Source organism: Mus pahari, chromosome 19 (assembly GCF_900095145.1).
Source record: "Mus pahari chromosome 19, PAHARI_EIJ_v1.1, whole genome shotgun sequence".
NCBI lineage: Eukaryota > Metazoa > Chordata > Mammalia > Rodentia > Muridae > Mus > Mus pahari.
Window position 1 is genome coordinate 87,611,735 of NC_034608.1, and position 25,579 is coordinate 87,637,313.

The 25,579-nt window shown below is 40.7% G+C and overlaps 1 protein-coding gene across 10 annotated transcripts in view; it reads right to left on the reverse strand.

Moving 5' to 3' along the window:
* Positions 1-25,579, reverse strand: part of Large1 (LARGE xylosyl- and glucuronyltransferase 1) — a 385,957-nt gene that overhangs the window by 75,171 nt on the left and 285,207 nt on the right. For all 10 annotated transcript variants that reach the window (XM_021218836.2, XM_021218837.2, XM_029531875.1 and 7 more), the window contains one exon: positions 5,141-5,245. In XM_021218836.2, the coding sequence (XP_021074495.1) occupies positions 5,141-5,245 (105 nt within the window). The remainder of the gene's footprint in view (positions 1-5,140; positions 5,246-25,579) is intronic.

Below are 25,579 nucleotides of genomic sequence, written 5' to 3' on the forward strand. Positions count from 1 at the left end.
AACAGTTACTGGCAAGAATATTGTCCATGGTCATCTCATCTACAGCTGCTCCAGATCAGTGAGACACGAGCAGGGAAATGAGTTATAGCAAGCTCCACTAAGAGTTAGATGTAATGTTGATACCAGAAACTACAGCACACAGATGGGGAAAACTGAGGTAAGGGATTTCTGCTACGTTTGAGACCATTCTGGGCTACACAGTGAATTCTGGGCTAGTTGAGGCTATGATATTGAAATCATGCCCCAAATATCTCCAACAAGAAGGGAGGAGAGATGAAGGGCATATTTTCCCAAATTTCTTAAGATTCTCTGTGCTTTGTGAAAGCAAATTAGAAAAGAATACAAACATAAAAGAGAGAAATAGAAATTTTGCTGGATATTTGAAAAAAATCTCCATTAAAAGACAGCATGGAGAAGAGGGGCAGGAGAATATGGATGGGTAGGGGATCACTATCAACAGACAAAGGGGAGGGGGAAGGGCAGATGTGGGAATGGGGGGTTGGTGAAAGAGCTAACCAGGAAGTGGCATATCATTTGATATATAAATGAATGAAATGATTAATAATAATGATAAATAATAATAATAATAATAATAATAATAATAATACCCTAGGAATCAACAGACAACAGAAAATGATACATGCTGAGGTGTAAGAGAAGGGGCCTGGTGTAATGCAAATGGATTTGAGGAGTATTGCTGAATTGTACTGCTTTGAAATAGTTACTCAGGATGGTTCTGAGGTGAAACAGAGCCAAAGTAACTTCCTAAAACTCTATGGTTTATAGGTAGTTAAAACGACAGCCTCCTAAGGATGCCCGTATTCCAACCCAATCTCCTGGGTTTATAGACAAAGGAGTTTGGGCTCACAAATTCTGAATAGGATTTGCAAAAGGTAGAGAATTTAAAAAAGAATTCAGGCCTAAGGGGCAGATCTTATAGCTCAAACATCTCATGCTTTGTTTTTGGAAATTTTCAAAGGGAAATATACTTGGGAAGTTGGTATAGGAATTAAAATAGGTGATTTCTTCTCTTAAAAGCACCAAAAGCTAAGTGTAGACAGTGGGAAAAGGTGGCTATATATTTGTATAAAAATAAAACGACTACTCGTTCTTTCCCAACTTCAGTACTTGAGAGACTGTGTGGTAAACATCTCATCACTTTGGTACCCACTGAATCACTGGTCATGTATGTAAGAAGACAAAGACCAGAATGAACTGAGTGCTTGCTTTGTACTTGACACCAGGTTGGGATTCGCTGGCAATTAGTATTCACAACATGATGGTACCATTTTCTTACCTCACATGTTGGAGAACTAACCAAGCTGGCCAAGTTGAATGGCCAAGTCCATAATAGAAAGGCTCAGTGGTTCAGTTGTGGTTCCAACTCAAATGTGCTGGAGTTTGTCAGTAACATCAACAGGATGGTTTACTGGAGGAGCCTTATTAAAGATTGGCGATAGCTTGGATTTAGAGAGATTTCTCACCAGCAGAGTCCTCAAATTCCCCAAGAGTTGGATGACTGATCTGCTGATGTGTGGCACACTCCTTGGTCTTAAATCACAATTTCCCATTATAAAAGTTATGGCATCTTGATGCTGCATAAGTCCTTTTATAATGATCACTTGGTGTCGTGGAGTTATTGAAATAGACCTGTCAGATCTCACAGGGCTTTTCCTTGCCTGTTCTGTCCTTTTAGGACCTTTCAGAAGGCAAACTCACTGTCTCAAGATACCAACAGGAACTGAAGGTGTTTAAGACCATTGTTTACTAACGTGCTATGAAGCAGTATAAGGAGGGGTAGGGAGGAATATATCTACCATTCTTGCCATAGTAATTCACCATGGTTCTACAACTTTCTTCTCCTTACAAACCTACATTAAGGACCAGCGTACTTTCTGTTTAATGCAGATAACCATGACCTGATACAGCACCCTCGATGTGCTATAGTTTATCTCTATATGGCATTTTCTATTACTATAGGCCTTGAGAAACAGGAAATATGCTTCATCTTTTTCATCCAATAATATACAGTTTTCTAAGACCCCGAAAGGCTGGGCACCCATGAAGAGCTGGCTGGATTTGCTTCCCAAAGATAGGTACATGAAGTGTCTCATTCACTTACTGTGAGATCAAATATGGTCCAACCTCAAAAACACTCAGAAGATAGTGCTCATAAAGCTGGGAAGATAGTTCAGTTAGCAAAGTACTTGCCTTCCCTTGGCCATGTAAAATGGCAAAGTTTGGGGGGGGGAGAGAAAGAGAGAGAGAAAGAGAGAGAGAATATGAGAATGAATGAGTATGTGTGTGTATGATTATATTCTCAGCTCAGGGGAGGTACTTTTATATATGGTGTTGCTTGCAGACAGGGCAGCCTAGCGTAATCATTGAGCTCCAGGTCCTAGTAAGAGATCCTGTCGCATAAAACAAGATGGATGGCACAACATTGTAGGTTAGTACTATATATATATATATATATATATATATATATATATATATATATATATATATATGAAATAGCCTATTTCTTTACAGAAGAGCTTTAGATATTCTGCTTCATAAACATTCCAAAGGCTTCCTACAGTGCAGTCTAGACTCTTCTACAGACCCATTAGATGCTCTATGGGCAAAACTTAGTATACCTGATTTTAAAAGAGTGTTTGGGTCAGTATGGACTGAAATGTCAGGACTTGGAGGAAGAGGCAGGTATATTATGGATTCAAGGACAGCTTGGGATGCATAGGAAATTCGAAGCTGGCCTGGGCTATGTATTGAGACTCTGACTCAAAAATATAAAACCAAACCCTAACAAAAAAGTATTTGATTATGAAGCCATTTAAGTTTGAGCTAGAAAGGTCATTAGCCAAACTTTCAGACCTCCTTAATTAGGGCTATACTCTTAAAATCTCTGTTTATTTCTAATACAGAGAGATAAGACTAGCACGAAGATCTGATAATATTACCTTGAATTGCAGTGTCTGACTAACACACTGCAGGTAAGATGATAGGTACTGCCTCACCTATTCCTGAAGTTTGGAAATACTTCCCTACTTGCTGTCTTAGTCCTCCTTATCTCAACTTCCCCATTCCTTGCCTCCTGAGAGAGTCCCTAGATTCATTTTCTATTCAGCAACTAAAGGGTCAGCAAGAAAGTACAAGGTCTGGGTCTGTGAAGAGTGGATTGGCATAACTTCAGCTGCAACCTCTGTTATGCCTAGGAGACTTATAGAACATAAATGGGGTGCGGCAGGGCTGATGACCAGGCAACTTTCAGCAATGGAATCTCCCTATTCTCAAGTATGGCCTGCAACATAGGATCCTTGGCTGGACACTGATGCTGGTCTTTCCCTGTCTTCTACCAGCTTTAGCTTCTACAATACTGATTTCAGGTATATATCAATAGTCAAGATAGCTACAGATAAAATTGTAGTTTAAGAGGGTCCATTTCTGAACTTGCACTTCCAGAAGCTTGGCTCATATCTTTTTTCATTTGGGTTCTGGGGCCTCATATTTTTCTATTTTTCATCATTATCTCTCTCTTTTTTTAAAAAATTAGCTATTTTCTTTATTTTCATTTCAAATGTTATCCCCTTTCCTAGTTTCCCCTCTGAAGATCCCCTATCCCTTCTCCCTTCCCCTTGCTCCCCAACCCACCCACTCCCTCTTCCTGGCACTGGCATTCCCTTTACTGGGGCATAGAGCCTTCACAGGACCAAAGGCCTCTTCTCCCATTGATGACCAACTAGGCCATCCTCTGCTACATATGCAGCTAGAGACATGAGTGGTAAATTTATACAATGGAGTACTATGCAGCTATTAAAAACAACAAATTTATGAAATTCTTAGGCAAATGGATGGATCTAGAGGATATCATTCTAAGTGAGGTAACCCAATCACAAAAGAACACACATGATATGCACTCACTGAGAAGTGGATATTAGACTAGAAGCTCAGAATACCCAAGATACAATTTGCAAAACACTTGAAATTCAAGAAGAAGGAAGACTAAAGTGGGGATACTTTGATCCTTCTTAGAAGGGGGAACAAANTAACCATGGAAGGAGTTACAGAGACAAAGTTCAGAGCAGAGACTGAAGGAATGACCATCCAGAGAGACTGCCCCACCTGGGGATCCATTCCAAAAGCAACCACCAAACCCAGACACTATTGCGGCCTCATATTTAATTCTGACTTCTGGGAAATCAGATCATCAGGTCTCAGGGTTAATTTTCTGGCTCTTTTGTCTGTAGCGTTTGAGGTCAGACTGTAGGATCTGTCTATGCAGCATATTCAGGTAGGACATTTCTCAGATATCGGCTCCAATTCTGTTCTTAAGAGGTACTAGACCATTTTGGGACCTGAAATTGTGTAGCCCAGGTTTGAATCCTGATAAAAATATTGAGTGTGTCTTTTTAAAAAAAGGGTGACATCAATGGCAATGAGCATGGAAGAGAGAGAAGGATCCAGGGACATTTTGGAAACAGACATAGGGAGAAGCTGTACTTGGGAGAGAAAAAATAAAAAATAAAAGGGGAGTTTTACTTTCCTTACTTATTCATTTCATGAAGCAATGTGTTCCATCTAGGGTACTTAGGATTGCCAGCTGTTGGATAAAGAATGGCCGCACTAGAAGTGACTAACAATAATAGAGACAGAAACAAAAACGAACATGCAGGACTGGTGTTAGTAACAAAGTAGAATAAATTACCTGATTTTAGACATATGATATTTGAGGAATGAATTACTTAGAAGTACCTATTCTCCTGCTACCTTCTGGGTAGGCTATACATGGACCTTTTGATGAGGGAATATGAGTGCCTGCTACTTTTGCAGCCTGTACATGGAAGACTACAGCAATATAAATGCTGATACCTATTGTGGGTATAGATCTAAATTGTATGTGTAATATGGCTGGGATAGACAACTTTTGCCAAGGCTTCCACAGTTTAACTGCTTCATCACTTGTAGCATGACATGAAATAATAACTGGGGGTGTTACCTGTATATATCTTGTGCCCTGATAAAAATCAGAAAACCAAGTGGCCTATTCCATGTTGCTGTTCATCTCCTTTCTTTGAGGAAGAAAAAGTAAGTCTATGTGTAACTCTCTATGCCCACCCCCGACACTGCCCTTATGATTTACCTGTGTTATAGCCTCTTCCAAGAGCTGGCCATGGACGATGGTTTTTCCAGAGATTTCCAAGATACCAGTCACTCTGGTTCTCTACCAAGCCCAGGACCTGTTGCCCTGTAAAACACAGAGTACATAGATATCTTAGAAGCAGCAGTCAGGCATCTAGAGCTGGAGAGTATGAAACAAAAGGAATGATTATGTAGACCATCATAACAGTTTGTATCCCCTGGGGGCTTTTAAACTAAGTATCAAGTTCTGACCTAAGTGTTTAACTTGCATTAACATATTTCATTTTTATAATTAGGCAGCTGCTTTTATTATTTCTATTTTACAGAGAAGAGACAGCTTCTCAGAACAGGTGATTACTTTGTCCAAGGTCATCTATCTACTTCTGATAAAACCAGAGTCTCCCTCCCTCCCTCCCCCCACTCACCCATATACCCTTCCATCCATCCACCCAAGTATGCATTCACTCCCTAAATCATGGGTAATGAGACATATCTTTATAGCCTGACATGTTAAATCTTTAAGCATTTCAATCTGATGTTTTTCACTGTAGATTGACTTATAGTTTTTTTTAATCTGAGCTGCAAATGCTTATTTGGTTTGTTTTAACATCAAAGCATATGAATTATCCTTGTTTGATGAGCTGAGAGCCCATAAGGTACAAGCTCCTCACAATGTGTCTATTCTTACTACTCCTAAAATACATCAATCTATGTCAATAAGCACCATATCAACCCAAGAGTGTCATCTGAGGAGATAATTACTCTTCTGTCACTATAGTTGGTCTTGTCTCTGGTATATAATGACATCATATATGAGTTAGGTTTGTAGTCCATCACTTAGGGATGTATATCTGGAATGCAGGTAGGAGTGCATTTCTAAGCCTTTCAGAATGTTATCAAACCTATCCCGCTTCATTAAGATGATCTAGTAAGCTGGCAATGGTGTCACATGCCATTAACCCCAGAACTTGGGAGGTAGAGGCAGGCAGATCTCTGAGTTTGAGGCCAGCTTGGTCTACAGAGTGAATTCCAGAACAGCCAGGGCTATACAGAGAAACCCTGTCTGTACTGGCTAGTTTTGTGTCAACTTGACACAGGCTGGAGTTATCACAGAGAAAGGAGTTTCAGTTGGGGAAATGCCTCCATGAGATCCAGCTGCAAGGCATTTTCTCAATTAGTGATCAAGGGGGGGAGGTTCCCTTGTGGGTGGTACCATCTCTGGGATGGTAGTCTTGGTTCTATAAGAGAGCAGGCTGAGCAAGCCAATAAAGAACATCCCTCCATGGTCCCTGCATCAGCTCCTGCTTGAGTTCCAGTTACGACTTCCTTTAGTGATGAACACCAATGTGGAAATGTAAGCTGAATAAACCCTTTCCTCCCCAACTTGCTTCTTGGTCATTATGTTTGTGCAGGAATAGAAACCCTAAGACACCTGTCTTGAAACAAAACAAAAAACCCAAAACAACAACAACAACAAAAAAGATGATCTAGTAAGACTTCAATAAAACGTATCATCTTAGAATTACCTATAATAAAAAATTAGAATTTAATGACTAGGATTTGAGGCTCTCATGATTAGTGATTAATGTAAGCCCTCATGGAGCTAGTATGTGAATCTGCATTTGTTTGACATCTAGATTCCTTTCTTTTTAATGAATTACTCTTACAAGTTTTGTGGTAGGTATCATTAATCTTTATCCCATAGAAAGAGAAAGAGGCTTAGGGCCTTTAAATAATGTGCTAACAGTCACAAAACTAGCAATTGATGGCTTTCACAGTTAACATTCTAGAGTGAAACTTCTTAGGTTGTTTGTCAGTCTGATAAATAAGGTGCTTTCTAACCAAATGAAAACCCACCAGCATGTTAAGAAAACATAACAGTATTGTTGGAACACCATGCTGGGTGATATAGGACCTCCTTGGTATGATGACAGCTTCTGAAATGATGGTGCAGGGTTTGGTGTAATTTATTTGATCAATTTATTGAGCTGCTATCTAAATCATTTTCCCAGCACAAACATATAAATTAGAAGCATGGGAAAAATACTACCACTCAATTTGTCAATGTAGGAGATCACATCCCAAACTTGCATAATCCCTTGGGAAAGTATATATGCAATTTAAAGTGTGCAAGATCCAACCAATGTCTCATGCACTAATTTTGGGGTTTTGGTGAAGGACAACAAGCTAAAAAAGGCTTGCCCCCCTTAGCTGAGAAGCTGGGATTATAATCCTGGCAGTATATAACAATTTGGTTACCTTACATAGGAGTACAGGACAGAGCCAAAGTAGTGCTTGGAGATTATGGCTTAAGGAGTCAGGGTTAGGATCACCAACATTTTTGGCTTGATAACAGGCATCAAAAACCAAGAACAAACAAAGGTATGGTGGCTTGATTGAGGAATGCCTCTCCTAGGCTCAAGGCATTTGAAAATTTGCTCACCAGTTTGGAGAGGTGGAACAGCCTTGCTGAGGAAACTATGTCGCTGAGGGTGGGTTTTGAGTTAATAGACTTTTACTTCTCTCTCTCCTTCATATCTGTGGCTGACGATGAGATCTCCTAGCTTCTGGCACCTGATCCCATTCCTGCTGCTTGCAATTATACCTTCTTGGCAAGATGAACTCTTATCACCTCTGGAGTCATAATCAAAACCAAACTCTTCCATAAGTGAATTTTGATCATGGCATTTTATCATAGAAACAGAAAAGTAATGGATACAGGTACCACATACTCAGATCTGGCAAACAGGGAATGAGGTTTTATTGCATTGTGGATGGCTACCTGCATCTCAAGAAAGATGAATTTTTAATATCTAAAAATCCGAATTTTGTATTTTTGTACCCTCCCCATTTGATTTGTACCTAACCTACTGCTTCAAACAAGTCTTTCAATAGCTTCATTCCTACCCAACAAAACTGCAGAGTGTTATTTGAGTTCTTGCCTCTTGCTCACTATGCACTCTCTCAGCAGTGACTGTATTTGCACCTGCTAGTCCTTGCCCACACTCCTTTTATAAAATAAATTGAGCTTGACAGTTAACACAAAACCCTGAATCTCAGCTATACTTTGTATTCATAGCATTGTGGCAGATGTCTTTATTTAGTGTTTCCTATCAATATTTGTGCCTTCAGGTGATTAGCTTCCCTTAAATTAATGGATAATAGTAAACATACTTGCACCTCCTAACCCTGAAAAGCACAATAATCAACAGCTAGAAGACTTCATTTCACTTTAAGTGTGTTCATTAGCTGTTATACCAATTATTAAAACAGAAGTGGCCAGTAATGATTTTTCTTTTTTTTTTCCTCAGCAGCCTTGGGTTCTGCATGTAGACTTGTTAATCCCCTAAACTGTCTGCTTGGTGTGTGTCTCCCAAACCAACTGAGGTCTATGGCTATGGATAGGGCAGCAATACTGTTCACAATATGAACTGTGAGCAGCAATACTGTTGGAAGGAAGGGTATAGAATGTACACTACTGTGTATATGTGTATATATATACACACACACACACACACACACACACACACATATACAAGCAAACATTCACATATATTAAGATAGCAAAATATCCCTTGGGCATTATAAAAGCCCCCTTGTGGTCTGTGCTGCTCTATGTGTCCAGACTGTCAATCTCCTCCATTTCCTCCCTTCCCCAGCTGCTATGGCTCTTGGTTTGCTGAAGCTCTGGTTCAAGCTTTTATTTGTTAAGGATTTGCTTGGTATCAGATACCACACAAAATATAAAGGAATTAAATACAAATAAAACATAGTTCTTGATGCAGAGACTGTTAGACAGGGAGAAAGATAAACAGTTATGAAGCAGTGTGACACTCGAGTGACAAAAGCTGTGATAAGTTGGAGGAATGAGAAGCATAGAGTAATTGATTCTGTGTGAAGTGTTGGGGAGACCTGTCTGGCACTCAGTTTCTTCCCTGAATCTATCTATCATGAACCATCACAAACAGCCCCTCCCTCACATGCAAACCTCACAGATCCCAGCTTCCTCAGTAACTTTTCTGCTAAGTACTGTTCATTAACATCCATTTAGAACAAAAGTCCCTTCTGCTGCTGGGAGTCTGGGTAAGTGAGACATGCATCCTAGCTCAGGACTGAATGGCAACAACACCCTGGCCTCCAGATGTCTCAGTCCAAAGAGTTGACCTTGTTTATATAAATAGCTCAATGGTCTGCCATGCCATTAAGAAGTGAATTCCCTGGGATTCCTCTGGGGAATGCAATAGGCTTATAAAGCTCTCTTGACACACTCAGAATTCTGCAGCGCCTGCTTCATCTCCAAAGAAATTATTAACATAAAGGACTGTGACTAACAGAAAAGGCTTTGCCATTGATTTTGTGCTAGTCCTGTGGTTATGATTAACTTTGCTGTTCTGTCTTCTGTACTCTATGCATACTCTAACTTATGGAAATGAAGCTGTCTTCTTGATTATTCATATATTAACATTAACAATCAGACAAGAGCAAACAAGCTGGCTATACTGATGGTGCTCTGCTGTTGGTTTCATCAGCCAGCAGATGAATGGCTCTAGGCCAGAAACTCCCTTATCTCCCTCTTTCTTCACTTACTGGTTCCTGCAGGGTTCCTGATGTTAGGTTAGGGGGTGAGAAGGAAGTGAGGAAGGAGGATCAGAGAGTGATTCTGTTCCTTATAGCACACAGGAATGTGAGGCTAAGCAACTGTTCTGTAAGGAAGGGAACATGACTATGACAAAGACAGAGGGATGGAGATATGTAATAATTAATTAATGTTATTATAATAGATTTGTTGTAGAAAGTGAAAAGTTTCATAAAGATATTTTAATAAAAGTATATCATGTATGTTGACCATTTACCCTCTACTACCCTCTCCTGTCCCTCTTCTTCATCTTTGCTCATTCTTTTCTTTTTTCCACAGGACTCACTTCCTTTTTCATTCTCTATCTTGCTCATCCTATCTATCTTTCTATCTGTCTATCTATCTATCTATCTATCTATCTATCTATCTATTGATCAATCAATCGATCTACCTATCTATTCTATCCTCCAACAACAATCTAACTACTCTATATTTTTATCATCAACATATATATATATATATATATATATATATATATATATCACCTATATTATTCACCATATTATCTGCCACACTACTTAATTTTATCTATCTATCTATCTATCTATCTATCTATCTATCTATCTATCTATCTATCTATCTGTGATGTTTTGTATATGCTCGGCCCAGGAAGTGGCACTCTTAGAGGTGTGGTCTTGTTAGAGTAGGTGTGTCACTGTGGGTGTGAGATTTAAGACCCTCATCCTAGCTGCCTGGAAGTCAGTATTCTGCTAGCAGACATCAGATGAAGACATAGAACTATCAGTTCTTCATGCACCATGCCTGCCTGGACACTGCCATGCTCTGACCTTGGTAGTAATGAACTGAACCTCTGAACCTATATGCCAGCCCCAATTAAATGTTGTCCTTTTAAGAGTTGTCTTGGCCTTGCTATCTGTACACAGCAGTAAAACCCTAACTGAGACACTATCTATCCATCCAACCTTGGTTTCAAATATAGTGAGCAAACCAGAGAAATACCTAAATATCTATGTTTATAGCACTACTCACAATTACTGCACCAAGAGATGAATATACAAAGAAGATGTCGTATATAGACAAGATGGAGTGTTTTTTTCCAAATGTAAAAATGAAAAAATTGATTCTTAATCCCCCCCACACACACACACACCTCTTAGCCTACTTTCACCAGACATTTGAACCATACAGGTAAGCTTCCCTTTGCCCTGTTTGCTGGGTCCTCTAGAACAAGCCAAGCTATCCTGAACAGCTTGCTATTACAGTGGGACCTCCATTCTCCTACCACCTTTTTTCCTCCCTTCATAAGGCCTGCTAAAGCCTGAGTCACACAGGTAAGCTTCCTTTACCCCATCCATCTTCCTTGCTCTCTGAGCCGTCTGGGCACACCAAGCTGCCTGAGTAGCCTGCTAGCCCAGGTGGACCTCCATTCAATGCTACCTCTCTCCCTACTTAGATCAGATCTGAGGCTCCTGAACCATACAGACCTGTAGATCCTGAACAATATACACACAGAGATATGGGAAAATACTGCACAAAGATAACCATCAGAGTTCTGCCACACCAGGAACATCATTGTCAACCACCCTTCCAATACTTACTACAACAGGAACATCCAGGGACAAAGTATCTAAATGGCTAAAGGGCCTTGGAAGAATACAATCAACAATGGCTAGGGCAATATTGACACCTTCAGATCATACCTAACTCTGAAGAAAGAAATTGAAGAGGATCTCAGAAGATGGAAAGATCTCCCATGCTCATGGATTGGCAGGATTAACATAGTCAAAATGGCCATACTGCTGAAAACAATTTACAGATTCAATGCAATCCCCATCAAAATTCCAACCCAATTCTTCACTGAGTTAGAAAGGGCAATTTGCAAATTCATCTGGAATAATAAAAAACCTAGGATAGAAAAAAACCTCATCAGCTATAAAATAACCTCTGTTGGAATCACCATGCCTGACCTTAAGCTGTACTACAGAGCATGCATGGTACTTGTACAGTGACAGACAGGTAGATCAATGAAATAGAATTAAAGACCCAGAAACAAAACCATACATACACCTATGGTCACTTGATCTTTGACAAGGGAGCTAAAACCATCCAGTGGTTTTCTTTTCTTCCTCATCTTTCTTCACACATGTGCCTCATGGCAGAATCTGTAGCAGCTACAACCCTCAGACCAGAGTGCTCAGTAGTAAGAAATTCTGCAGAAGGAACGAACACTGCTCACAGGGGCGTGGTGACTATTTCTATCTTCCCCCCAGTGTCCAGTGCCATTTTGTTAAATAACTGGTTTTCTTTTCCTTCAATTGTCCCAGAGTTCCAGACTTTTATTAAAACTCTTTCTTAAAGAGGCAGGATTCAGAAAGGTAGCCACCTAGATTTCTTCAAGAGATTCTCATTTAAAAGCAAATTGGTGAAATTCAGTACATGGGTTGATATTACAGGAAAGTAAAGTACACAGGGCCAGGTCTTTATGTCCTTTGGAACATACCATCACCTGTAATGAATTCTGCACAGCACTTGCAACTTTGCAATACTTCATCAATTTTATTGTCAGATGCAAAGGTGCTGGTTCCAAAAGGCATTTAATGACACAGATTGGGAGTAACCCAGACTTCATTTCTTGACATTTGCTCTCTGGATAATTTTAATGCTACATGAGTCGAAGGTTATAGGGAGCACAGTGCTCTTGACTCTAACAAGATAAGTACTTAAGGTTCAAGTTTAAACTCTTCAAGTCCATCAGTCCATGGCCTTAAGCTGAACCTTTATTGGACAGAAAAGGGGCTCCTGATTCTAATATCTCCTGTTATCATGAATTTTTGAAGGGTGATCTACATGTGCACCTACATGGATAGTCTTGCTAGATGCTGTTTTTGAAATCTACAAACAAACAAACAAAACACATATATCTTTCAGGCGATGTCTGGATTAGTACTAGTGAACGGTATCAAACAGTTTCTAAAATGCAATATTGGTTAGTGCCCTAACATCAAGATCCCATTTTCATCATCATCATCATCATCATTATTATTATTATTTTGTAACCCTTTCATTAAATATGTATGTCTTTGTTGAAGACTCTGGAATCAATGTTAGTGTCAGTAACTCCAAGGAAACCACATTTGAACATTAGTCCCCTTTCACCTCCTAGTTAAGAGTTTTACTAGGCTGTCACTGAAAGTCAACCAGGAAAAATCTCTAAATGCCTTAATTTTTTACCAGTCACATTTTGAAACTATCATATTCTTCATTCTTGAATTCCAAGAAGAGTCAAAACCTAATCAATCTAGTTGCATATGTAGCAGAGGATGGCCTAGTCGGCCATCAATGGGAGGAGAGGCCCTTGGCATTGCGAAGATCATATGCCCCAGTACAGGTGAATGCCAGGGCCAGGAAGCAGGAATGGGTGGGTTGGGGTACAGGGCAGGGGGGAGGGTATAGGGGCCTTTGGGGATAGCATATGAATTGTAAATGAAGAAAATATCTAATAAAAAAAAGAAAAAAGTAAAGGATGAAAACCCATCATATTAATTGAATGCTTCCAGGAAATAATTGCAAAATTTTATTAACTTTTTAGAGCATGTCTGAGATGTCTACCTTAGTTCCTATTGGACAGATGAGGAAACTAAAAGTGAAAGCATAAGCTGCTGGACTAAAGTCATGTAGCTACCAGGTGGCAGAGCTGCTCTCAAACTCAGGTGTTCTGGCCTACACAGCTGGATCCCTTACCTTCCCCATATCTGTCCCCGAAAAGTCTCAGGGAAATCTCTTTTGTAGGTGATATATGAGTCTCCTTTGGTATCTAACTCTAACATATATTTTTCTTCCAATTTCTATCAGTATGTGATAAATCTTCCTGTTATTCCATGTCCTAGGAGCTGTGTTTCATTAATTAGAAAGCACAGTATTATTAATGGACTGATGCAAGGAAACTAGATCCTTTCTTACTGATGGCTCTAAGCCTAGACTCATTGGCTTAGGTTCAACCTGCCCACATAACCTCCCAGTGAATATTTATTGGAATAAAGGGGTAGTCTGTTTTCTGTCCCTTGTACTAGGATATAAAAAGATAGGAAGAGGACACTTTAGAAGCTGCTTTTTCTGCTTTAAGTTCTCCTCTCTGGCAACAATCATACAAATTACTTATGGGCCCAATAAGCCTGGCATAATTGAAGGTTTGTGGATTATATGCTGTTGCCAGAATGGCTCTGCGCAATTCTCTCACTTTTCCAAAAACTACTCTGCTGAGTCCTACCACATCCACGAGGACTTCTCTACACAGAGATCCGGGTTCTCTCTGAGTCCTTGTCTCTGCTCTTCCTGGAAAAACCCACACAATCCAAGACTTCATTTTGATTCAGTTCCATGTTTTCACGGCTGAAATTACAAATATGCGTTATCAAACTCAGTATTTTTCACATGAGTTCTGGGGACTAAAGACAGGTTTCCTGGACTGAATCATCTTCCAAGTTCCTAGAAGAATTATTTTTGAATAGTTAAAAGACTAAGTCTTTTGCTTTCTGGGAACTAGTGGATTCCTGGTCACCATGATTTTAATGGTAGAATAGGGGACATTCCAAGCAAACCAAGGTGATTAGACTCACTTTAACAGTTTGAAATTTTACCCATAGTATCTTATTTTTATCCCAGCCCTACAAAAGTATTTCCATGTACATGCAAAGAGTTAGAAAATATTTGACAAATGGTGAAAAGTAGATATTACAAGGAAAAAGTAGTCACTTTTTAGGGTTAAAAAGTACTATTAATTTTCTTCTGTATTCATACTCCTTTGTAGAAATGTGTGGCTGATATGCTATCAGCCCACCATTTGAACTAATGCCTTAATAACTTTCTGCAAAGTAGTTCTCAATTTTAGACGTGGAGGTAAAAATGGCCTGATTTCTCAAAGATCACAATATCACAAACGCACAGGTTTCAGAGAAACTTCAGGGTCACTGGAGTGCAATAATCTCTTTTGCTGAGACATGTATTGCTGGCTGCTGCTTGTAGTCCTCTAAAAGGCAACAAAGCTAGACAGGTGACTATGTACATGATACAGTGTCATCTTGTATGCCATACCAGAGCTTTAAACCTTACAACACCCACTTCCACCTGTCTACTGACAAGCTAAGATGACATTGCATACACATGCATGCCATGTGGTATGCAGGTAAGCATGCACGCACATGCACAAACACAAACAGACACACACACACACACACACACACACACACACATACCACACACACATACACACACACACACACACACGAGGATTGTGCCTAAAAACAACCAACCAACCAAACAAACAAACAAACAAACAACTTACAGCTTATTCCCTGGACCTGGTTTTAGAATATGATCATAAATATTCAGCCTAAAGTCAAATAATGACAATGGCATAGGCATTATATATCCTACTTCCTTTCCTTGCCGGTATGCTATCATCCTTACTTGATAGCATCCATTTTATGAATGCATCTCACAACATTCTATTCTACAGATACATCAACAGTTAACAAACTGATGTTGAAAGTTGGCCATGTTTTTAAACATTTACTTATAGGAGAACTTGCAAAAAAATTGGAATTAGGAAACTTCCATCAGTTGCTAGGTCAACATGTTTGGGCCTCTGTCATCTATCAAATGCACATATTACAGTCTACTTTACAGATCCCTTCTTAGATCTAACTAAAATTACTTCCCCAATGTTAAGCATGATTACAATGACTGTTACATTTTATTACTGATTGGGATCACGAATGGAGTGGGCTAATAAAAGCTTGCTGATAGGAGCCTGATATAGCTGTCCCCTGAGAGGCTCTGCCAGTGCCTGACAAATACAGAAGTGCATGCTCACAGCCATCCATTGGACAGAGCACAGGGTCCCCAAGGAAGGAGCAAGAGAAAGAACCCAGGGATCTGATGGGGTTTGCAGTCCTATAGGAGGAACAACAATATGAACTAACCAGTACCCCTAGAGCTCCCAGGGACTAATCCACCAACCAAAGAGCAAACATGGTGGGACTCACGGCTCTAGCTGCTTATGTAGTAGAGGACGGCCAAGTTGGTCATCAATGGGAGGATAGGTCCTTGGTCCTGTCAAGGCTCTATACTCTAGTATAGGGGAATGCTGTGGCCAGGAAGCAGGAGTGGGTGGGTTGGTGAGCAGGGGGAAGAGGAGGGGATAGGGGTTTTCAGAGGGGAAATCAGGAAAGGGGATAACATTTGAAATGTAAATAAAAAAATATCTAATTAAAAAAAAAAGGAATGGGGTGGGCTAACTGGTCAAAAGCCTGGAAGCAGAACTGGGGAAAAGCAGGATCAAATCTTGAGTGACAACAGAGATTCTACACCTCTTACAAAGAATATGACATGGCTATGCATGACTATTTTTCTGCTTTCCTCTCCATCCTCCCTCCTCTCTCTTGTCCTCTGTCATTTCACATACATTTATTGACTATCATGGATAATGTTCTGCACTGGGCTCTATGCCAGATCCTGGGGACTCAAGGTTGAGTGGAATTCTTTAATGATCCATGAATGATTGGTTTCCTGCATTTGTTAGAATACAATATTTCCTCTTTGTTAAAGGAGTATCTCCCCATCAGGGAGCTGTTAATTGATTGTAAACATTTTTAGCAGAGAAACCAGAGGTCTGTAACTCTTGTTTCTGAATTGTGGGGAAGTCAAGTGGAGCACTTTCTGTTGGCAATTATTCCAGGAAACTGAGAACTGAAACAGCTCTGACAGTGCAGTGGGCACAGTGCCTGTCCACATGGTGTTGGAAAGACAGAACATCACAGACTTCACGTGAAATGCAACACAGCCCATAAGATGTCCAAGTAAGCAGGCAACTCCAGAACTTCTACCACTAAACTCCTGGTCACCATCTTACTGCCAGGGAAGTATTTGCTAAGTGTTTTCTTCCTCATTTTTGCTAGTAACCTTTCAATCTTTTTGGAAGTCTTAGCTGTCTTGCTCCACTTACTCATGTGAGCCAGATTATTTAGGGTTTAGTGGTATCATTTCAAGGGTAGCAGGAAAGCAAGCAGCAGATTACAGAGGGAAAGTTCTCACAGAGTCACCAGGCTAAGGTATTTCATCCAGCTCTCTCTTCTCAGAGAAGCAACAATATTTACTGCAAGTTTCATCCTTAAGGCTGAAGACTTCATTACAGAAATGGAGATGCTTCTCTTATAACGAAGGGAATAACAAAGCTGGAGTATCTACTAATGCTGGGGTGCAGGAGTCCCAGGTGAAGCTACATACTGTTTCCATGTGCAGAAGAAGCAAACTGGGAACAGCAGAGCACTGGCAGGTGGGAAGTAAAGGAATGGTGCAAGTTGATGGTAGTGATGACAGAGGTTAAAGATGTGGGACAGTACCACCAGACATTCAAAGAAAGTGTGGGACAAGGTGACAGCAGCTAGGAAAGTAAAGTAGCCAAGGAGAACTAAAGAGAGGGACCAGGCAGTGATAATGGATGCTGATAATGATCACTGGCACTCTCTTAATTATAACCCCTGGGCATTCAGGATCCCTCCTCGTTAAAGAGAAATTAAATTATCTTCACTCTATTAAACTGATGGAGGTAGAATTATGGACCATTGGCCTTTAGAGTCATCTTCAGAAACAGGGTTGGTATACATAAGGGCTGCAGATGTGGAAAGCGAGACATGATAGGAGAAAGATCTGGCCACTCCATGGACATGTTCCTGGGCAAATCATTCTCTTGTTTGGCACAGCTTGGAGGAGGAGGTGTATACGATGTGGATTTCAAAGGTGGTTGAAAGTTTGGTATTTTGTTTTATGTTGAGCATGTAGAGTAGAAACAGCAAAAACAAAGGTATGGCCTGGTGAGCAGTGCCTCATCTTTGCACATACATGTATCTCTCTCTACCTTGGCTGGCTGAGTGACTTTTTTTTCAAAAGAATGTTCCTTGCCAAACACACAAAGAAGTCAAAATCATGAGCACTATGGTAAGTTTCTGATGTCTCTATTAAGAAATTAGTTAGCTACTTTCCTGATATTGGCCACACTTTACTACATAACCTTCTTTGATAAAATAAATATTCACAGGGCTTGTTGTTACAGATGATGCAAAGAAGAATGAACAATGGTCTCTCACCTGGAGGAGTTTAAATTAATGATTATGTAAGAACCTTTTGCTATAGCCACTGTCAGTTTGATTTAAATGCTGGCCCAAGACTTACTCAACAAATCTTCTGGATCATATGTGGAAAGAGAATATTGCTTCTAGAAGACAATCACTGAAGCATGAGGCCTTTCCTTTCTTCTCAGTTTATTTCTTGGTTGCTGACAGAGTGAAGGTCAAAAGGCTGAAGTATGCTATCTTAGCTTTCTATTGCTTGAAAAAATACTCCACCAGTAGATACACTGTCAGGATCAAAGCCATTGCTATGTCTGATTCTGGCTCACACCTTCTCCTCCCCAGTGTTCCTTTTCATGTACCATGATTTCTTATTACACCTCACCACTGAAGTCTCATAACCTAAAGTAATCTTCTGTCTTTGTTCTGCTGGCTTTAATACAAAATTAATATATAGCCTTTGTAAGAAATTTCAGGAAATAAAAATACCCAAACTATACAAAATTGTGAATCTGTTAACTAGATACTGAAACCATGAATTTCATATGTAGTTAATAAGTGACACTGTGGTTAGAGATTTCATTAGTGATTAGATGGATATATGAAATCTAGTCCTATTCCATAGCTTTTTAAAACACTGCCCTGTGCTTTAGATCAGATCACTACTCAGATTCAAATACATTATCAGCAAGGTCCCTTGTATGCATACTTCCACAGAAATGCCTTCTCTATTCGGTACTCTTTCCTTCCTGTCTTAATTTTCCTCCAAGGATATGCCATACTCTAGTGTATATTCACACAATGCAGAAACACATGCATGCACATGTACACACACACACACACACTTCTGTGTTTTCCCAGAGAAAACTGAAAGTTTGACAAGGGTAGGACTTTTTGCGTGTTGTGTCTAGTTTGCTGGGTCCCCAGTGTCTACAGATAACATATGACTGGAGAATTGCCATACTTGTCATAAAAAGAATGAATATTTCTCTTTTCTACTTGAGAAATGCTACAGCAGAGTATCCATAATCCAAAGCCCTGAAATACTACACACTTACACACTTGTTACATTGAATTTCTGCTAACAGAGACAAGGTAGGACGAGATAATAAACCTGGTCTGCTAGTGTGACCAGATTATATCTTAGGATGTTTATTTGTATATTTTGTGTGTCAGTTTCCTCATCTGTATACCTGACAGGATTAGATGCATATGCTATCAAAAGCTCCCCCACCCCCATCTATTTGATTGTGCCGGCAGTGTTCTGAAAGAGTTTCTGGGGGTCTTATGCAGCAGAAAAAAAAAAGGGTCACCACCTATTTTCTAACCCCTTCTCCAGTCACCACTTCTTACAGTTTATAAGGTGCTTTTCATCATATTATATCCAGTGGATATATTAATTTTTTTCTAGTGGCTAATTATCAAGATAATCTCAAGTACAACATTGATATTAAGCACACTGTGCTCTTCAAAAATTCAGAGAAAGGGGCAGACTCAGTGGGACTAAACAGAGGAATCAGGAAAAGAGGGTCAGACAAAGACTAGAAATTGAGTCAAATCCAATAAATTAGAATGAATAGAAGCACAACTTCTGAGACGGGATGAGAAAACTACTAAAGGTAGGGGATCATTCCTTCCCAACCCTCTCACATCTTAAACTATCACTTACCCATTATCACACACTGTAGATGCAGGATGACTGTGCCTAGGACAATTACGCTTCCGTATTTACTCTTAGCATTTTCACTTCACAACTCTCATGAGCACAATGAACCAAAGAGGTATCAATCTCTAGATTCAAATCCCCAGACTTCCTGTGGCCAATCACAGAATCTTCAGAAAACAGGGACTGAAACTTCCAGGGTGCCTAGAGCGTTTTTCTCTCATTTATTATAAGCATCCTCTGTTTGTAATTTCATGACTTTTATTAAAAGGTTATATCTGAATCATAGACACAAATATTGCCTTTTCACATTCTCTCTGGTTGAGTGGCTGTAACCTGAGTTTATTCTTTTCTTTTTGGATTTCTGTAGCCTGAAGTAGAAGAAACATTTTGTTCTTTTTAAAAGGGAAAGTACTTGAGCACAACTGCAAACTTGTGTTCATCAAATTTGTCATTTATTCATTTGTTCATCCATCCAAGGACAATTACTGAGGACATACTACCACCACCAAGACAGTAATTGAAGCAATAGAAGTAAAAAACAATGTCATTCAAACTGAAGATGAAGCTGCTTAGCACAGGTATGCTGCAGTACTTGGTCCAGACAGCCAATTGTAGACTTCCAGTTCCTCTCAGTCAAACCCCTGTCTATTGTTGAGTTTCTATGCTACAGAATAGAATCCTCTTTCTCAGCACACATATGTTATTCTGGCTCATGAGTTACTCAGCTCAGGAACTTGCAGAGTACTTTGGTTTTCATTGCCTTTTCCTCCAACTGCCAAGGAGTCCCAGTGAGACAGAAGCATGGGAGACTGAAGGACCAAGCACTGCAGTCAACCTGTGCTAAACATGGAGGTAGCTTGTTCTTCAGTTTAAATGAGACTGTTTTTTCCTCCTGACAGTTAACTTCATCGGGAAGGATATAACTCACTGAATGTTAGTGTGCTTCTTGGTCTGGTGTCCAAGAAGCAGACCTGGTATACCGGGCACAAAAATTTATGCTCTATTAAAGTGGCTGTAGGCACATGTGGGACAATTGACTAAGAGTGAAAAGTCTGGCTATGATGTTCACAATTTGTAAGTTGTCGATTGTACCTCTGCTGAAGCATGCATTGATGGTCAAAGTTGATGTTACCTTTCACTGAGTGCTTACTACAGGCTTAGCAATGTGGGAAGCCCTTGTACTTGATGCTGCGGTGTGAGCCTCAGTATAAGAGCACTGGCAAAGGATTCTGCAATTGTTTGCCAATTAAGAGGGATTTCTTGAGCAAGTGGGTTTCAATGAGGCACAAAGGACTCATTAAGATTTTAGATAAAGCTAGGCAGAATCTTTGAGTCATGATGTGGCCATTTAATTGTAAGTGAATAAAAAGTTGGAGGAAAATATAATTCCATTCCTTTATTCATTCCAGTCACTTCTCATGTGTTCAATTGCTACATAAGAGTTTCCATATCCAAGTAGATAAAAAGTAACTGAAAAATCATAAAAAGTTCTCCTAGCTAGAGCTTCCATAGCAAAAGCATGAGGGAAGAAATAAGAGTAATAAACAGGAAAGTCGTGGGGCAGTGAAAGGCAGCCTGTTTCGGTTGAATGAGGAAACTCTACAAGGGACAGAACAGTGAGCCACGTTCCCAGAGACAGGTGTCTGACACCACAGTGCCCCTAACTCCATAATTCTGTGACTATAAGTCATGCAGACAATGTCCCAAACTTCTGGCATTCTGGCTAGACTCCACCCCCACAGTTACCTTACTATAGCCAGGTATGCTCCTCCCTACAGTTACCTGGCAACAGAAAGGCAGGCCAGCCCACTATAAAAGGCTGCCTGGCCCCTTCCCTCTCTCTAAGCTCTCACCTTACTTACTCTCATCTCTAGTTCCCCCTCCCTTCCCCCTTTTCTTCATGTGGCCATGGCTGGCCTCTCTCTTTCTTTCTACCTTCTCTCTTTCCCTCTGACTTTCTACAATAAAACACTAAAACATTAAACTGTCTCTGCTCATCAAGGCCCTTCATACTTGAATGATGGATAGGCTTTCCCCTAAAGATCCAAGTCTATCCTCCCTTCGGCAGGCCTTCCTGTGCTCCATTCATGGACTGAACCAAGGACTCTTGCCTGCATGGGAACCACCCAGCACATCCTCTCCTGCTCTCTCCTCCCTTCAGCCCTGGGGATGACTGAGCCGCCCCTGGGGCCCCCATTTTGTTCTCAGCTCTTCCAAGGTGTCCAGCTGTGTCTGGGATGCCCAAGACTATAAGAACCTGTTATCGCTGGCCTCCATGAGGCCCAGAGACCTTGGACTGTCCTTTGTCCATCTGCCGGGGAGGTGGTGTTCCGTAGCTCCCCACAGCCAGAAACCCACCTGGGGCCACATGGAAAGCGTGCGACAATCCTCCCGAATCTGCCTCCCCCCCCCCCAAAAGCACCAGAACTCTGGCAGGAAGCTGGTTTTCTCCCACTCCTTTTATTTCCCCCACGTCCACTGCCCCACAGAAAGTAGGACATTATTTCAATGGATATCAATGAAATTGAAACATGCTGTAAAAACATACACACAGAGACACAGACACAGACAGACAGACAGACAGACAGATAGACAGAGAAACAGATAGATAGACACACACATACATTGACAAGGACTAACTGCAGGTGAATCTATTCTCACTCTGGGGCTAAGCCAGGCATGCTCCATGTTCAATGGATGGGTTTACAGGATGGCTGTGACACGTATTGCCACTAGTCATCTAGTAACAATTTAAAATGTTGACTGCTTATAGCTTTTACAAATTGAAGACAAATACTTGCAAACCATCATGCTGAATCTGTTCCTACCAGCGAGATGGTTGGTTGTATTCCAATGTCAACGCTGAAAGTACGATTGAAGGGGCTTTTTTCAAAGTCAATTGAGCTCTCAACATCAGAATCTGGGAGTATTCAGAGATGGTTGGTGATATCAGTGTAGACATAACCAGCCTTAGAGCTCATGCCTGCTCTTAAATCTGATGTTAACTGCTGTTAGCCATGATCAAGTCAAGTCTTACAATGGACATTTAATTGGGGCTAGCTTACAGGTTCAGAGGTTCAGTCCATTATTATCAAGATGAGAACATAGCATGGTTCAGGAAGAGCTAAGAGTTCTACATTTACACCTGAAGCCTGCTAGCAGAATACTGACTACCAGGCTGCTAGGACTATGGTATCAAAGCCCAAGCCCACAGTGACACACCTATTCCAACAAGGATACACCTCCTAATAGTGCCACTCGATGGGCCAAATGTACACAAACCATCTCATTCCACTCCCTGCTCCCCATAGGCTTCATCAAACTCATGAGTCTATGGGGGGCATGCCTACCCATAGCATAATGAAAAATATATTTAGTGTAACTTCCAAAGTCCCCATAGTCTATAGCAGTCTCAACAACGAAGTCTCTTCTGAGATCCATCCAATGACTTAACTTTAATACCCAAAGCAAGAAACGAAACCTGATGTGCAAACTCGAAATTCTGCATCTCCATGTTTGATGTTAAAGCAGTCTTCAGATCTCCAACTCCTTTTTCATCTTTGTTGACTATATCAAACTTCTTTCTCCTGGGCTGGCTCCACTCCCTATTAGGAGTTTTCCTCAGCAGATAGACCACGGCTCTGGCATCTTGAACATCTTGGGGTCTCCAAGGCAACTTCAATGCTACAGCTTTTTGTTTCAAAGTCTGGGATCCACACATGATCTTCTAGGCTCCTCCAAAGGGCTGGTGCCACTTCTGCAGCTCTGTCCTTTGTAGCACTCTAAGCTCAGGTTGATCCACTCCACTGCTGCTGCTGTTCTTAGGTGATCATCCCATGGCACTGGCATCTCAAATATACTGAGGTCTTCCACTGCAACTAGGCTTCACCAGGAGGTTCTCATAGGCTCTCTTCATGGTGCCAAGCCTCAAATACTCTGTATGTCCCCTTCAGTCCTGGGCTGTCAACTACAACTGGAGCTTCACCAATGGCATTCAATGGCCTCTCACAGTGTCAAGATTGAGCTGCTATTCATGTCCCAGTTGTGCTTTCAAAACCAATCCTGGAAGACACCCTCTCGGGTCCTCAGGTTACAGGAGTCAGGGTGCCCCCATAAAACACGATAGACAGACCGTCTTGATGCCAATGCACGAGGCAGTTTAATGGCGGAGCTCGGGGTCCACTTGTATCTCACACAGGAGACAGAGGAAGTCGACCCCAAAACTCAATAGCTAGGGGTTTATAAAAGGGTAAGGGTTGAGGGATGGGGAGAATTGGCGTGATTACATGTGATTGGCTTATTCAAACATAGCAAGGTGATTACAAGTCAGCAGAATAGTGCGGGCTAAGTTCCAAAGGGCCTGGGGCTTATCAGGGGTGACCATGCATCTGGGTAATTTACAACTTCAGGCACTTTAAGCTTTCTTTTAATGAGCAGGGGAAGGCAGTTGAGTCAACCAAGATAACTCAGTTCCTGCATTCCTTCTCTTATCTTTGTGGCTAATTTATTCTAGTTTCAAGGCAGCCTGGGCCCGCCTGGGCACTTTTTAACCTTAAATTTACATCAAAGGAACCCTCTATGTCTTACATTATTTGAACCTTAAATTTATATAATTTCCTTTCAATACCACATGGGTACACACATTAAAAAGTCTAGCTGCAGCACAAGGCACAACCTTGGCTATGTCTGGAACATAACTTCTCTGTGCTCTGAGGAATAAAACTCCTCAGAAGATTTCACCTCAATGATGTTAGTCTCTTCTTAATTACCACTAATTTCTTAGCTCCAGCTAACCAGTATCAATTGTCCCAATAATCCCTTCTATTCTGGACTCTAAAGCCATAGCTACCTGATCAAAGATGCTGAGTTCTGCTGCTTGCTGGGGCAGGAACAAGGCCTCCTTGTTCTATTACATTTCATTAGCTTTTGACTGCCTAAGCTTGGCTGTCCTTGAATCTGCTTTGTAGACTGACTAAACACAGAGATCTGCATGCCTGTCTCATAAGAAAGGGTGTGTTCCAAGCCTGGATTTAAGTTTTTCTTCACCTAGAACTTGTTCTGTTCTAGGCTGACCTTCAATTTAGAGATTTGTTTGTCTTTGCTTCCTGGGATTAAAGGCTTGTACTACCATGCCTGGACCTAAATTTAGCTGGGTGGGATCTTGCCCCAAGGACACTATCCCCTTAATTCAATTTAATATCCTTGAGCACAGGAATCAGCTCCATTTTACTTCCTGGTGCCCTTTTAATTCTCGAGCCATATATATATATATATATATTTTTTTTTCTTTCTCAGCTCACTATGCTCATTTGAAATGCTCTTCATAAGACTTAACAAGAGAACAAAGGCTAGGAGGGTGTTTCTGGGACTTCCTTTGTCAATATAATTAATCTGAGTCTCTTCAACTTAGCCTCTGGCAGATTCTCCAGACAAAGTCAAAAAGTAGCCACATTCTTCCCCCAAATATCCAAAAAACAGTCTTTATGCCACATTCCAAAACCTTTCTGGATTGAGACCTCTTGGGCCATGTCCACACAATTCAAATCACTCTTAATAACAAAGTCTTCCAAATTCCTCCTAGGAATAAGCCCTGTTTAAAGCATTCTACTGCTATACAAATCTGAAGTCTCCAAATCCACATTCTTCCAAACAAAAGCATCGTCAGGCCTATCACAGCAGTACCACAGTCCGTGGTACCAACTTCTGTCTTAGTGTTTCATTGCTCTGAACAAACATCATGATCAAGCAACTCTTATAAGGACAACATTTAATTGGAGCTGGCTTACAGGTTCAGAGGTTCAGTCCATTATCATTAAGGTGATAACATGGCAGTATCCAGGCAGGTATGTTGCAGGAGGAGCTGATAGTTCTGTATCTTCATCTGACGCCTACTAGCAGAATAGAGACTTCCAGGCAGCTAGGCCTAGGGTATAAACATCATGTACACAGTGACACATCTATTCCAACAAGGCTAAACCTCCAAATAATGCCACTCCCTGGGCTAAACATATACAAATCATCAAGCTGATCTAGATATCTTTCTAGATATAT